The 17,001-nt window shown below is 33.0% G+C and overlaps 1 protein-coding gene across 5 annotated transcripts in view; it reads right to left on the bottom strand.

The window, feature by feature from the left end:
• LOC123674445 (protein Malvolio-like) overlaps positions 1-13,910 on the bottom strand; it is a 33,394-nt gene extending 19,484 nt beyond the window's left edge. The window contains exons 1-5 of one of the 5 annotated variants that reach the window (XM_045609288.1): positions 13,729-13,910; positions 13,264-13,443; positions 12,290-12,479; positions 11,573-11,732; positions 3,325-3,569 (exon numbers count right to left, since the gene is read on the bottom strand). In XM_045609288.1, coding sequence (XP_045465244.1) covers positions 3,325-3,569; positions 11,573-11,732; positions 12,290-12,479; positions 13,264-13,443 — 775 coding nt within the window. In that variant the 5' untranslated portion in view covers positions 13,729-13,910. The other 4 variants (XM_045609289.1, XM_045609284.1, XM_045609287.1 and 1 more) reach the window with 4 other exon arrangements.
• Positions 13,911-17,001: the final 3,091 nt, after the last annotated feature.

Here is a 17,001-nt window from a genome sequence, read left to right as displayed (position 1 = left end):
ACAAAACAATGGGATTAAATTAGTAGAAGATATAACAATTCAAGCTGCTGGTAAACGGCTGAAATTGTTAGAGGAGAGGACTGAAGAAGAGTCCAAGAGGAATAAGTTGGTAGCTGATCAACTACTAGAGTCCTCCATTATATTGAGGGAAGTGATGACTAGTGCTAGATCCATGGTATAAGCTCTAACACAGTTATCACAGAACAATATATAAGCAGAGAAAACCCGTCTTAAAAAAAAAGGAACAGGAATCCTGTTCAGGCGGAAGTTCAAGCCTCTAAGAGAAAAACCACAGAAGAAAATGAGCCTGAGGCAAAAAGGGCAAAAACTTCTGTGGACTACCCCTCAAACTGAGTTGAAGAATTGAGAGACTTGGTGGAGCAAGAGCTGCTTAACACCAAGTTGAATATCAAGAGGGACTATAAGCTCAAGAAAAATTCAAATTTTGAGATCTGGATCGACAGTCTAAGATCTGAGCTTTTGACAAATGATTTGTTGGACGTCATAGAGCCAAATACAAGTAACCAAACTTAGTCAGAGGTCAACAAATCCAAGAGAAGTAATTGGGTACGAGACATGATCATCAACAGAATTGACGAGAATTATCACAAGAAAATTCTCAATATCCGAGTTGAGGTAATTAGAGTTTTGAGGTCCTCCAGGAAGTGCGAGTCAAATGTGACACACACTTCAGTAAGATCTCGCTTGTACTCCATGAAAATGGAGAAACACGAATCGATTGGTAGCTTAATGTATCTCTCAAATGGTACAAGGCTAGACATTACGTTTGTCGTTAACTATTTAGCGAGAAAACAAATAAAGCCCACCAAAGCTGAAAAGATGTAAAGAGAATCTTCAGGTATTTGACTTCAGGTGGTGACAGATAACTCACCGAAGTTTGAGAAAATAGTCACCGGTTTTTGAGGAATCTGACATATACGAACCACCAACTCACTAACCATAGTAACCAAGGTGATATACGGACCATACCCAATATAATGAAAAAAGCTTTTCTTTTAGGTAGTGCAAGGACGGCGAGGAAATTCCTAGCAGGCAACGTACAGGTCCAAGGATCGGCGATATCGTGTGTAAGAGGACCAGAAGTTCGACGAGAACCAGGGGGAGGGAACACAAGGACCGCACACGACCGAGCTCAACCCTTCTGATATTTTGAATATCTGGGATTGAGCGAATGTTCCTCTTAGCGAGGAGTGAGAAAGCCGACGGCGAGGAGATTTTTCTATCCTACACGTATAGGATAAAGTTGGGAAATATGAACAGGTAATAGAAAATTTTCGATTTGGAAAGCAACATTGATATGTGTATATATCCAGACAGGGAAGAAACAGTGATTCAAATTATTGTGAATTATATGGTCAGAACTTACACGATAAGTAGAATATTCAAATTATGGTGAAATATTCAATAATAATATACAGAGTGGCCACTTTTTCAAAGGGATTGTATTGGTAACTTTAAAACCATAAGAGTTAGAAGGTTGGTCAAATGAAGAAAAAGTTGCAATCATATAAGCATTGTCAAGCAGTTCAAACAAATCGAGATTATCAGGGCCGGTTTTTGAGATATCATAAGAAAAATAAATTCTTTCATTCTGATTTTTCTTTTTTTCCCACTTTATTTCAAATATTATCAAAAAATGTTACAGGAATTTTTTATTCGACAGTAAATTATCCTCAATTTGACGTAATCAGATTTCGTATCCAACGTTTCGTACTCTCTGGGCCACCCTCAACCTCATTTTCTTCAATACGGACCTGCATATTTTATGACACTTTTCGAAATAACTTTTCACACTGAATTCAACGATATATCATACAATGTTATTCAAAGTTGATTTTCAGGTGATTTTGACCCTTATCCAAATTTACAGGTGTGTATGTAAGAAAAAACAAGTGTATCAACGATATCAATGTACTGACCCAAATTCAATTGAACCCAGAAAAAAATCGAGAACTGTGGCCAGTGAATGGAATTTATCGAAAACTGCTGTTAATAAAACAGTCAAGAGACGCGAATACAATGATTTTAAATTTGAATACCAGCCTTGAGAAAATTATATCGTAATGATCTCGAAATAAAGTACGATTCTGTAATTTGTTTAAACGGAACAAATGACAAATCCAACAATAGTGATTCCTCGCAAGAAGATTGAGAACGTATTCAAGGAGACGAAACAAGCAAATGTATAAGAAGTATGGGTTCCCGAACCTCAAAGTGCATTTTAAAATGGTGGACATTTCGAACACTTACTTCATTAATTTTCATTTACTTTCGAATAATCATCAAAATTTTTTTTTTCATTAAACGATAATTTCCAATAATTTGTATGAATTGAAATATGTAAATAATTATTACTGGTTTCTTGCTTTGATTCTAATATGTTCCAATTAGTTCGAGATGGTAAGTTGATTTTCTTATCGAAATGTATTGCATGTTGTTAAATTAACTAGAGGTGCCTATATGTAATACAGATCTGATCCAAAGAAAATTGGATAAGGGCCAAAATCACCTGAAAATCAACTTTGAATGACATTGTATGATAAATCGTTGAATTCAGCGTTAAAAGTTATTTCGAAAAGTGTCATAAAATATGCAGGTCCGTATTGAAGAAAATGAGGTTGAGGGTGGCCCAGAGAGTACGAAACGTTGGATACGAAATCTGATTACGTCAAATTGAGGATAATTTACTGTCGAATAAAAAATTCCTGTAACATTTTTTGATAATATTTGAAATAAAGTGGGAAAAAAAGAAAAATCAAAATGAAAGAATTTATTTTTCTTATGATATCTCAATAACCGGCCCTGATAATCTCGATTTGTTTGAACTGCTTGACAATGCTTATATGATTGCAACTTTTTCTTCATTTGACCAACCTTCTAACTCTTATGGTTTTAAAGTTACCAATACAATCCCTTTGAAAAAGTGGCCACTCTGTGTATCAGAACACTTACAACAGCTCCCTTACTTACAATGACCATTCGATATCGAGACATGTGTCAACTATCAATGCATAGAATGTTTTGCAATTCAACCCTCCCTCGCCCATGTGAAGTCTCTGAAGTTTAGAGCTTATGAGAGTTAGGAGAACCAGTTATGTTTTTTATATTGTTTGTTACTGTGTCCCATCGCCAGTTCTGGGACATAGCACATATTACAAAATATATAATTATTTTTTTGGAAAAAACAGTTTACATATCGCAATTGACTTCGATTAAAAAAATATGAAGATTCACCTAAATAACTGATGGATCTTATGTTTTATGTTAGTGCAATTTTTCCAGATAAATGACAAATTGACTCACCAACAATACCAACAGCCTGCAGTAATGCACTAGAATCACAATCTTTACACCATGGAGTGAACATTCCTTCTAAAACTTGATAGTGATTAGGTTTAGATACAAAAAATTCATAGCCAAAACTTAATCCCATGATTGTTATCAGTGTACCAAATACTAATTCTAATTTTCTAAGACCATATTTATCAAGAAATAAAAAGGTGAAGGTATCTATGATTGTAATTAAAACTCCCTGCCAGATAGCGATCCTAAAAGTAAAAAACCACAATTTTAAACTTGAGAATACGGCAAAGTCAGATTCAAATTATATGAAGATAAGAATATCTTTGATTTTTATGAGAGAAAGTATGAAAAGAATAGTAATGATGATAGTTTTATCGTTCAACAGGAACCGAGGTACAAGACAATATGATATAATTGATAAGTAAATAAAACACTGCATTAATATGTTCATTATTATGTATCGTTTATATACATACATGTAAGAAATGCCTTTTTTATTTATCTGACATGAGATCTTTCAATATCACCAAAACTGGAGATGAGATTTAAATTCTCACATATTATGAGAGCAAGGGCTAACATCCTTTGAAGGATGTTTGTTCGGCTCCGTCACACTCGAACACGAAATTTCTGAATTTAAGTAAGTCATTTATTCACATAAGTAATGATTATCATAGTGGGATTTACGCCATAACTTCTGAATATAAAAACTTCAAACATTATTATTGTAAGGAGAAATTTGATATCAGGGTTAATACTGAATATTTATTGTTTGTTATAGAATTGTCATATGGCAACGTTTCGGGCAGTGCCCTTTTTCAAGCCTGAAAATATATAAAAAAAAATCCTTATAAATAATATTTATAAACGTTGCCATATGACAATTCTATAACAAACAATAAATATTCAGTATTAACCCTGATATCAAATTTCTCCTTACAATTAAAAGCGAACAGGGTGAATAATAAATCAATAAATTATTATTATTATTATTTTCATTGTACTCCCACATTGATAAAAAACGGAATCCATACAATTAGCGTATTCAATAGAGCTAATAAAAAATATGCAAGTGTTTCAAGGGATTGTGCGGGTTAGGCCAAATTGGATACTTTCGAGTAAAAAGGCTCTTCTGTACTAAATAGATGAAAACTAATATCGGTGTCAGAGGGTCAACTTTCATGAGAAACTCATTGGTATAAATCGCATGTAGATATCTATCATTGTTACATAATTCCAAGGTGAATCAGAAAATGTGGATTTTGGAAATATTGCTGAAACTTTTTCTTGTTGGAAAATTATCATTTCTGTGCGAATATTATTGAAATAACTTTTCAAGTCGAATTTAGTTACATTAATTGAATTTACGCAATTCCTTATTTCAACGGATACCTGCATGAAAATATTTTTTAGAATTCTTGCATATTTCGAAAGAGCTTGCAGTTACTATTTCAAAAATATGGTACATTTTATATTTCATTGAAGTAACGATTGAAACATCAGCTTCAATTAAACCCATAGTCTTAACATAAATTATTAAAAAATAATTTGTTATACCAGAAAAATCTACAATTAATAATAAAATAACAAATAAAGAACAATTTCTTCACGTGACACCAGTTTCATTTACGAACATGCGGTCTTGTAATATTCCCCGAAGGTAATAATCCATGGGCGCAGCCAGGGCCCCCGCAACAGCGTGTGCAATGCACGCGGGCGCCATTCAATAAGGGGCGCCAAAACCCCTTATAGGGTAACGCCCGCCTGCAAAACCGAAAATTTTCGAAAAAGTTTTTTTTTATTTTTTGACAATTTTCAACGAGCAAGGCACCAAAGAAATCTATTATACAGAAAATAGCGACGTACATATATACAGAGTATATAGTGGTAATCAGCCATTCATGAACACCCCATTAATAATATCAAATGAAAGAAATATTCAAATAAAAGTTTCAGAAAATCAAAATCGGTATAAAATAGCCCTAGCCCCCGATTGCTAACCGCTAAAGTTTCATTTTATTGAAATATCTGATAGTCTTCTAGAAATGGCAGAAAATAATATTTATATAACGTAGAAACTACACATAAAGAAAGTTCTTTTTTATTGAATATTCAATCTTTTGAATTCATTTGTAGTAAAATAATTTGGTATGATGTTTTATTCCAGATTAATATTTTCAGCAAAATGATGTTTCAAAGAGTAGCGATTGACATTAAAGTGTGCCAAAACTTAATGAGGAATTTAAATTAAACCCCCTGTATCATGAATCGCGATTTCGATTTTTAAAGTGGATACATCAATCTTACATCTTGAAAAATCCCAAAAATGAAAATTTTCCATCCAAAAACCTCGAAGTTATTCTTGTTTCAGCGGAGCTCTATTTTCGATTTTTTTTTCGAATTTTCCCGCTCAGAGAGAATTTTGCAACCAAAACTGAATAATGTTACATCAAAATAACTTGAAATTTTCTAAGGAATCTATTTCTGCAATAAAAAAATGGTGTTCTAATTTGAAAAACGGAAGTTGACGTCATTTCCGGAAAAACCGGAAGTGCTCATGCCTTGAAAATATTTTAGATTTCATCAGCATCGTGAAATACTTATAAGTGCTGAATTTCATGAAAATACGTTCAGTAGTTTCCCGTATAAATATCGGTGAGGTTCCTCGTGAAAGACCCTGTATAGGGTTTGAATTTGTGTTTTTCAGAATAATTTGATATTCGTTCCTGGTACCTCTGTAAATTGTTCTGAACCACGAGTTCATGATCTATTATTTTTTCAACTGTTCTTCAAAAATGAAACAAAGTAAGTTTTCATAGATTTAAATTTGTGGAAATTAATTTGTTCTCATTTCATTTGGTAATGAATTAGATCAGGTAAGAACCGAACTCATTAAATGTTGTTAACTTCCTATTTGCAAAATAATTTCCCGATCGAAATTTTTCAAATTGACCTTCATTCACCAAGTTGTGGTGCCGAAATCAAGCGAAAATATTTTTTACTTGTGTCGGCTTTCTGGATACTTTTCGTGATACCAATCACTTGCTGTCTGCACCTTCTCCGGTTTCTATGAATAAAAAAAATGAAGAAAGCAATGACGTGGAATTGAAATTGTTCATATGTGATCACAGTTCGTATTTTTTTTATTTTATTTATTTATCATACAAATACAAATCATACAATTGGCTTAAAAGCTCCTTACTTCACGTAAGCCCTTTCCCAATTTTTTCGATATTCTGCTTGAATAAGTGCAAATAACCGAAATTTAATATGGACTCAATTTCATCTTTGGTTGCTTATTCGAAAAACATGAACAGCTATTCGGCCGGCATGAGATCATACAATTCAGATTTTAGAGCTTGGACCTTAGAGGTAACCAATGTGAACGAAAATTTCAATATCTATAGCTATTTTAATCCTCCATAAAATGCACTGAATTCCATCCTTTGCCACTTATTCGGAATATATGAAAATCTATTCGGACGGCATGAGATCATACAATTCAGATTTTGGAGCTGGGCCCTCAGAGGTAACCAATGTGAATGAAAATTTCAATATCTATAGCCATTTCAATCCTCCATAAAATGGATTGAATTCCATCCTTTGCCACTTATTCGGAATATATGAAAATCTATTCGACTACATGAGATCATGCAATTCAGATATTGGAGCTGAGCCCTTAGAGTTAACCAATTTGTACGATAAATTTATTATTTATAGCCTTTATTTTCCACTATAATAAGAACTCAAATTCATTCTTGGCCGCTCATTAGGAAAATATAAAAATCACAAAAATCTCTTAGGCCGGCATGAAATTCTTCAATTCTATCCTGGAATTGGGACCTAGATGTAGCCTATGTGAACGAAAAATTTCTCCTAGCTAGATCTTTCATTTCTCCATAAAATGAACCTAATTTTATTACGTTGGCGCATCCAACGTATGGATGCGCCATACGTTGGCGCAATTAAATCGAAAATGACAAAAGTGAATTTGACCGTGGTGGAATGAAAAGTTCACGTGGAGCTGGCCACCGGGAGCTAACATTACCAGGGTTATTTTTCTTAAATAAAAATATTTTATAAAAATGATTTATTTTTATTTTAACCTGATTGAATATTTTTTCATTGCAGTTCCTATCGTCATCATGAACTTACCAAATTGGAATATTAAAATAAATTGAAATTAATTGTTTCTTGATACAATTAAATCAATTTCTGTTCATACTCTATACCTATACATTCGAAATTAAGTTTTTTCCCCTAGGGTATAATCTATATGAAGTGATGTAAAAAAATAATATCTTATAATACAACATTTCTGAATATTTGAATATAGCGATAGTTTCCAGAACATATTAGGTATGCTTTTTTGCCACTCTTGTAGTTCTTGACTAACAACTATAGAATTCCAGGCAGGGTGTACAGTGAGTTTTCCAGAGTTTCAGCAGATATTTCCGCTAGCATTAATCGTGTTTCCCTAGTTTTTCAGGTAAACTGATATTTATCTATTCAAGGTGTATACTTAGGTTCTGATGAATGGGTTTTAAAATTTCAGATTGCTTCCAATGCTGTTAGAATAATTTTAGAGAAAAAAGAAGGCAAGTCAACACAGGCTGGAATTGATAGTGGAAGAAAACTTGCGCAATATTTTTTTACCTTCTAGGAATCATTGAATAATTTTATTTTTACCACAATCAAAAACAATGAATATATCAGTGTGGATAGCACTTCTGAGCTGGCCAAAAAGCACCTGGATCTCAATAAATCAAAAACAACATTACATGAATTCATAAAATTGATGATTTACAATTTAAAAAAATTTTAAAAATTCTTATTGGTAAAAAGAATATATAATAGAGTATGATTTTGACATTTATCTAGATGAAACTTGAATATTTGAAAATATCAGTCAGACTCGAAAGTGGACTCTAGAAAGTACAGGGTGGGCAAATTTCGATGTTTCAGCACTACAACTTTTGAACCAGAGGAGATAGACAAAATCTGATACCCACTTCTCGATCTCTTTTTCTGAGAAACTAAAAAGGGTAGTTTTCGTTTTTGGCCACCTTCTTTTGTTTTCGAGTTATAAGCGAAAATTGGAAAAATGGCGATATCGAAAAACATTTATATCTCCGCTAATACTGATGATAGAGCTCTGAAATTAAAACATTATACAGGCACTTTTTTACGTAGAATCCAGTGGCGTGCTCGTATTTTCAAAAGGCTTTTTAATTACGAAGCTATGACCCAAAGTTATGTTTTTTTAAATGGGAACACTAAATTTTTGTGCCATTTTCTGAAAGCTTAATTTTTCCTGATTTCAAAAATATATAACATCGTATGATTCGGATCAATATAAATAATAGAAAATGGTCAAAAACCTCTTTTCACCTAAGAGTCTCAATATTTCTATGGTTTCAACTGTTGATGAACACAGAAAAATTGAGCTTTCTATAACAAGAGCAGTGTCCTTCCGTCAATCTGATCATTTCTATGCTTTTCACTTATTTCTACAAAATTCGAATCTAGATATGTTTTATAAATTTTTTATCTAAAAATTGATTTGGAAATAACGGAAAAACCACAAGATCGAATTTTTCAATCGAAAGAGTTGTAATGAGATGCATGTATCAGGAGATTATTTACATAGGTCTCCAGAATCAATACGCACAAGTACCAATCCATTTTAAACAGCATATGAAACAATGCATATCTGATTGAACTCAACATTTTAATTACGAAGGGACAAACAAGAAATAATATTTTACCTAATAATGACAACAATTGCACAATGCACAGTCGACACCTTTTCTCGATATTTCAATAGATGAATATTTGAAACTGTGTTCAAGCTACCTAGGAACCTTTTTCCAAGTTCGTTTATCTTTTCGAAACTATTTGTATAAAATAAATATAGATTCGAATTTTGTAGAAATAAGTGAAAAGCATAGAAATAATCAGATTGACGGAAGGACACTGCTCTTGTTATAGGAAGGCTCATCAACAGTTGAAACCATAGAAATATTGAGACTCTTAAGGAAAAAAAGGTTTTTGACCATTTTCTGTTATTCATTTTGATACGAATCATACGATGTTATATATTTTTGAAATCAGGAAAAATTAAGCTTTCAGAAAATGGCACAAAAATCTAGTGTTCCCATTTAAAAAAACATAACTTTGGGTCATAGCTTCGTAATTAAAAACCCTTTTGAAAATACGAGCACGCCACTGGATTCTACGTAAAAAAGTGCCTGTATAATGTTTTAATTTCAGAGCTCTATCATCAGTATTAGCGGAGATATAAATGTTTTTCGATATCGCCATTTTTCCAATTTTCGCTTATAACTCGAAAACAAAAGAAGGTGGCCAAAAACGAAAACTACCCTTTTTAGTTTCTCAGAAAAAGAGATCGAGAAGTGGGTATCAGATTTCGTCTATCTCCTCTGGTTCAAAAGTTGTAGTGCTAAAACATCGAAATTTGCCCACCCTGTACAATAAGAAGAAAGACTAGCCAAGTATATCCATGGGTGAAGACAAAAGGTCACTATTTTGAATTCTAGAACAATCGATGGATTTTTATCTATATTTGATGTAACTCTTGACAGTGGTGATCAAAAGGAATACCACAAATCTATGAACGGAGAATTATTTTATATATTCACTAGCGGACCCGACAGACGTTGTCCTGTACACACGTCTTTAATTTCATACTTTTTTTAATGAGCTGAAACAATCTGGACCGCTTTGATGAAAATTATTATTGAAAAGTTATTACTTTGTTAAATAAATAACAGCATCGTAAATGAAAACTTTAACTCATTTTAATGAAAGGTGAAAAAGCTTGCACTCAAAATATTTTATAACATATATATTTATTTTTTTTTAATTTACAAAAACTTAATTTATCGTAATGCCATTTGATGTACAATATTTTTAGTTAGTCCATGAGGAGTATAAACAAACAAACTCGATGGTTTTCCAACTCTGGAACACGCAACGTACAATTGGCCGTGAGAAAAACACGGATTTTCTATGTCTAAGCCACAAAATGTCATCGTTTGACATTCCAAAATCAACAACTCCTTATAAATAAGAAATTAATTGAAAAAACATTTTCCAGTAGACCAAACTGTAAATCTAAACCATTCTCGAATCTCCACGAACACACACAAAAAATTTCATCAAAATTGGTCCAGTCGTTTAGGAGGAGTTCAGTCACATACACACGCACACAAGAAATATATATATTAAGATGTGAAATTCATTATCTGAGCTGTGAGCTAAAGAGCTCAGGTAATGAATTTCAAAATTTCTTTGAAGAATTACTGAGGCTAGGATTATTATGGAATGGGAATAAAAATGAGGTTACATCTTTGTTTTCTTTCTCAATTAGTAATCTAAAAATTAAGTAAATTTTAATTCTTTTAATAGAATTAATTTGTATTTATGCAAAAAAATGTATTTGGAATGTAAATTTCCTGAGCTCTTAAACATTTATAGATAATAAGAGAATGCAATCAAATTTTATAATTCACAAATTGAACATGGAAAGTTTTTGAAATTTTGACTTTTTTGAGTATTTTACATCTTCATTGAATGGCTGGCAAAATGGTTTCAATTTAGAAAAATCCAGTACACCTGGCATGTTAGCTATCACAGCTAAAACAAACCATACATCCTGGGATAAAATACCACGTTTAGAGTTATATGATTAGAATTTTGAAAACAAATAACCAGTGTCCATCAAAAATGCAATAATTGATGAAGAGTCTTCCTTGGAGAGGAACATGCATATTTTAATGATCTTCAATTGGGCGACTCATATGAATAGATTTCATTGGATCCCCTTGAAATGTCATAGCATTCCACTAAATTTTTGCGTTACCGAACCTGAATTGCCGTATATGAAATCATGACTGTATGCCTCCTTCCGTAATTTCGAAAATTTGGGATAAAAAATGATGAAAATAATATATACTGTTGTTTCTAGGATAAAACCGCAGTAATTTTTAGTGATATTTTTTAAATGAAGCCGTGACTGGATGTTCAAGGCCTACTTTGAGGTCAATAATTCCTGAATGGACTTTAGGCGAATATGCAATGGTCTATAAGCGGTGCTTAATGAAGCACCTTCCGACATATTGACAAAAGAAAATTAAAAAAAAATTTCAAATGGTTGTTCATAAAGTTAGAAAAAGTCAAATGTATATCATCCAAAAATCATAAGTCGATTAATGTACTATCTTACCATTTATTTGAGAGTAAATATAAAGCGATTGCAGTTCCAATAACTTCTTGCATGTCAGATCCAATAATGGCAATTTCTATCATTAACCATAAAATAATTCTAGGAACTGTCTTATATTGTCTGTAACACATTTCAGCAAGATGAAGACCAGTGACCACTCCTAAAAATACAATTTTATTTAAATTCAGTAAAATGTACATTGAATAATAACATGAAAGAAGAATAATTTATATAACTTGATTCTATATAAAAGATGGAACGATTTTTTTTTTATATATAATCCAAAAAATTATGTTTTTGGTGCTTCGCATACAACTAGGTATTGACAAAATGTTATTGCAGATATCGACCAATTCTAAGCAGCTTAAACTTAGTGGTCTCACTATGCATGAGTCTGTGGAAGATATATACTTATAGTATATAGATATTTCTAGGGTGAAAACACTGAAGATTTCAATTGAGTCATACATAATAATAATACTTGATTGATTCAAATTAATATTTTCTATAGAGTAGATCAATTGTAATTTTCAATATACTATTGAATATTTCACATAATCAATCCTTACTTGATGGAAATTCCTTATCAAACGAAATAAAACTCAACTGTCATAATAATATTGAGAGTATGTTATGTATTTATTGTTGAATAATCAATTAACTAAGTCTCTAGAATGGTATTTACTGAAGTGATTTCAAATTTCAAAAAGAACTCACCTAACCTTGCAGCAAGTCTTTGCATCATCAAACCTAACAAAGTTGCAGATAATAAAATCCATAACAACTTATATTGAGCAACAGATCCACTTTTCAAATCACTTTCTATATTCCCTGGATCTAAATAAGCAATTGACATTAAGAAACCTGGACCTGTGAAAGCCCATAACTTTTTGAAGCTGAAACTTTCCTACAATAAAATAATGTTTTCTATACTTTATTGAAAATATGGCATTTATAAATGATTATGAAATCATAGCGGCTTTTGAAATATTTTTAATTCACTAGTCATCGAGGAACAGAAAATTCATTTGGTCACCATTAGAAATAGCCACAAAATCAAATTATAGTTTTGAAATAAAGAGAAAAACTTTAAACTTGTCTGCGCGAAATCGTTGTTAGTTATTAGTTAAAAAGACTTCTTAACTTCAAGGTGTTTTAGCTTCGGATGTAATAAATGCGGCGTTCTTGCTTTCTGAATCGATGACGTCTAACTTTACAACCAATTATGTTTATGTTCATTTCAATTCACTGTTGAAGATACATATTTGAAATAATTTACGAAAAGTTATACTAAGATTTTGTCCATTAACGAACTTATTCGCAAAATTCTTTCTAATCGAGTTTTATCCTGTATGCGGAGAGACAGAATCGAATTTAAGAACGCATTGGTCATGAGCGGGTCCAACCATAGGGTTCAAATTGATAATGCTTGGAATCATTCCCAGCTCAAAATTCGAAAATTGAACATAAATCTTTAGAAACCAAGAAAATATCACTCTTAATATTTACATAATCACTGATAAGAGATTACTAGAATTAATAAAATATAACTGACAAAATCATAACAAATAATATCATATTTCATTCAATTAAATGCACTGTTGTTTATAGTTAGATTCTATTCAGTATTTTAGTATTCATTGTTTTTCTGCCTTTGAACTCAATATAAATTAATTAAAATTAATACTTACTTTATCAGAATCTGGGATCTGAACTTTTTTGTCAGAAAAATATGTTTGGATATTGGTTAATAATGTTGTTTCATCAGGAATATCCCCCATTTGAGGGATAATATCAGATGGTGAATTATTAGAAACATTTTCTTGTACCGAAGTATCACCGCCCTCCAAGACATGTGCTTTATAAACCATCTAAAATCGATAGGAAAAGAATAAATCAATAATAATTGCTAGTACTTTGATAAGCTTGAAATTGTTATCGATGTCACGTAGAGAGCATAAACACAATTCCACATTTAACATTATATTGGCCAAAGGATCTAACGCTTAATCTTACTTTCCATTGAGTTGTATTATTTTTTGGAAGCAGAAACAAACATAGTAATATTACTTCAGCTCCAAACAAACACTCTGTTATCTAGGAACTAGATTTAAATTAAATTTCGTCATCCTTTCGTTACACAAATTCATTCTAACCTTCAAAAACTATCTTATAATAATATTTTGAATATTGCAGTAAATGGCATGTTAAGTCTTCAATGTGGAGTATTCCAATATATTCTGAAAATAATCTTAATTTTTCATATTTGTGATGTATTAAACATTTTGAAAATAGTGTTAAAAAAGTGATGTAATAGTTCTGTGAATATGATTATTTATTGACATCCTCGATTCAAGGGTAGGTTGCGCCATCTGTAAACAAACAAACTTGTGAATGGGTTAAATCAGCTGATCTCCAGAACAATTATTATACAGGATTAGAACTATTTACAGGGGCACTACAGGGATATTGAAAACCGTTAAAGATACAGGGTGGCTTAAATTACAAAAAAGCTGCGTTATTTAACCCTTAGTCACTACGGACGGGTCATTTTGACCCACACGACATAAGACGAGCCGAAATTCTTAGTTTCGCGTGTGAGTAGTGGAGTGATTCTTCTAGTATTCTCCTAGCCCTACATAATCTCTGTTCTGACGTGTTAGTCGAGCTGTGTGCGTTCCCGTGTTTGCTGATATTGCTGTATTTGGGTCAAATTGACCCGTGCGTAGTTTGAACGGTAGTGTTATATGGAATATGAGGTACGTTTTATATTCAATTGGATGAATGAATCATTCCAAATTTATATCAATATCAATTCATTGATTTTGTTTTTTTTTCTACAGTATGAATAGGCCACTCACTGAAGCTGAAATCCTACAAATTGTTGAAGATGAACAGTTCTGGGAGGATTGTAGTTCCACAGAAAATTGAAGATGATTTTGAATGTTTCTGGAGTGAATGCCAGAGTTCTTTATCAGCTTTCACCCACCGGAAAGGAACTAACGAGAATAGACTCCCTGAAAACATTAGCCAAGGAGTTGTGTAGACCACATGTAGTAACCAGGATATCTAACCCTAAGATATCACTCAAACTTCGAAATTTAGCAGCGGACATATTTGATTTTGAGTTTTCCCATCCACTAGAGCCTCAGCCTCGGGTAGGAACTTCGAAAAGAAAGAGATGTGCCATTTGTCCATCGAAAAAAGATCGAAAAACAAACACCTTCTGTTCGATGTGTAAAAAACCGATTTGCAAAGAATGTGCCATAAATGTTTGCCCCTTATGCAAAAATACCAAATAAAATACTTGAGTTGAAAATTAATGTTTGAAAATTATTATTCCCGAATAAAATGTAAAAATATCGTTTGTTTTCTTCTGTTGATATCTATCTAGAAATCGGGTCAAATTGACCCACCGTAGTACTTATGTTACAAAATTTTTGTGTAGTAATTAAGGGTTAAGGATTAGTGTGTTGGTGTTAACAAATCCAAAATATCTCCGATGGTTTTCGGGATATCCCGAAAACACTAAAAATCGAGATTTTCTATGTTTCTGTATAACTCATTTGTTTCTGTAGATAACAAAATTCGGTTTGTAAACATTACCCCATATAGAGATTCTAATGGTGTCGTCAGATTTGGAGATAACTCCACAAAATTCGGTTTATAACCATTACCCCATATAGAGATTCTAATGGTGTCGTTAGATTTTTTTCTGTTTACAATCGTTTCAGAGACACTATAGTCAATTTTTTTTTATGAACGCCATATGATGATATTGAGGAATGGAGAAGATGTGTGAGTTTCGAACTTAACAATAGAACTATAACAACTTTCAGTGCTGGCTGAAATATTATGTAGAACTAAAACTCTGTGCAGTATAGAAAAAAATAGAGAAAAGAATAGTTAACGATAATGAATAAATAACAAAGGAATTCATTGCTAAAGGAAAACATCGATATGAGTCATGGAAAAGACTGAAGACGTTACGATCTGAATAAGAATTCTTAAGAGCGAAGAACAATGTGACTGATCTATCTAAGCAACTGAAAAAGGAATGGGCGAAAAGAGAATTTCAATAGGCTGGGAATAAGAAGAAGAAGAAAATACAAAATCTGCTAAATCGTTTGGTTCACAATAAGGGTTCAAGGGATCGTAGCTCGGTATGACACATGTTGAGGTTGATGATGTTGTTATTACAGTTATTGCCGACTAATGTAGCGAACACTATGCTACAATTGGAGAGAAACTAGCTGCAAACATACGTTAAACCCAAAATGAAGAATTCCCTGAGCAGGAGACAACAGAGTCAATATCACTGAGTTTGTGTGACAGTAGTGGAAATGATCCAATGCATTAAATCGAACGCAGCCGGTAATAATAATAATAATAGGGGTATCGGTAGAAAATCCCTAGCGATTCACCTAACAGGAGAGTTGAATCGACTCCTGCCCACCGCAGATTCCAGAAGCTCCCTGACCCGGTAAGTTGAAACCTGTCGAAGGGTCCCTGTCCAAGGTAACGAATGAAGTCGTGTGGAAAGCAGCTCAAAAATTCTTCCACCGTAGCTCTGCGGATCGTAAAAAGCGATCAAAGGGCGTCTCCTCTACGACACGCAGGAACCCATGAATGATGGTGAATTTAAGGAACAGGAATATAGAGCCGCTACCTGAGATTCGTCAGGGCGTGTCTGGAGCCGGCGCTGGACATGACAGTATGCGGGTCGTCGGTGATAAAGTCCTAAGGATACGGGCCCAACCAGCAATCACCCAAGTAGATCTACCAGGAAGACGCTTGAAATGGACAATTTCTATAAATGAAACGATCATGCGCATATACTATGAAGTAACTAAAATGGAAGAGGATAAAATAGGCTACCGGCAAAAGCTGTTTGCAGAATTCCACAGAAACTACCCCGAACTTCAAGTTTCTGAGCAAAGAGTTGCCGACCAATACCAGGTCATATTGAGAAATAAACTTGTACCCGATGAGAGACTTAACACCATAAAAAATGAAGTCCAGCTGAAGCTACAGAATAGGAACCTCTTTAACAACGAAGCGACAATTGAAGAAAAATACGATTGTGCTGAAAACACATCCTCAATATACAAATTTATACTGAGGAACAAAACAGCGGAGATTCGATACCAGTAAGAGAGAAGCAAAGGCGGAAAATCGAAAAGAAGGTCAAAGAGATCTATTAGAGCAATAATTAATAATATAATGAATAGATATTTCATCAAATTCGAGGGTACTGATCATCTTAAACGACCAATTCTTCCTAGACTGAAGACATCGAAAAAACTCTCACAGATTCTACACATTGTGAACAAAGAGATAATTCCACCATTTCTTTCGAACGACCAGAACCTCGAACATTGCATCTTATCACCTAATGCGTGGCGTGAAGCCAAAACCTGGAAGTGAGC

Source organism: Harmonia axyridis, chromosome 3 (assembly GCF_914767665.1).
Source record: "Harmonia axyridis chromosome 3, icHarAxyr1.1, whole genome shotgun sequence".
Lineage (NCBI taxonomy): Eukaryota > Metazoa > Arthropoda > Insecta > Coleoptera > Coccinellidae > Harmonia > Harmonia axyridis.
The sequence above is the reverse complement of the archived record's forward strand: the minus strand, read 5'-3'. Positions and strand labels throughout refer to the sequence as shown.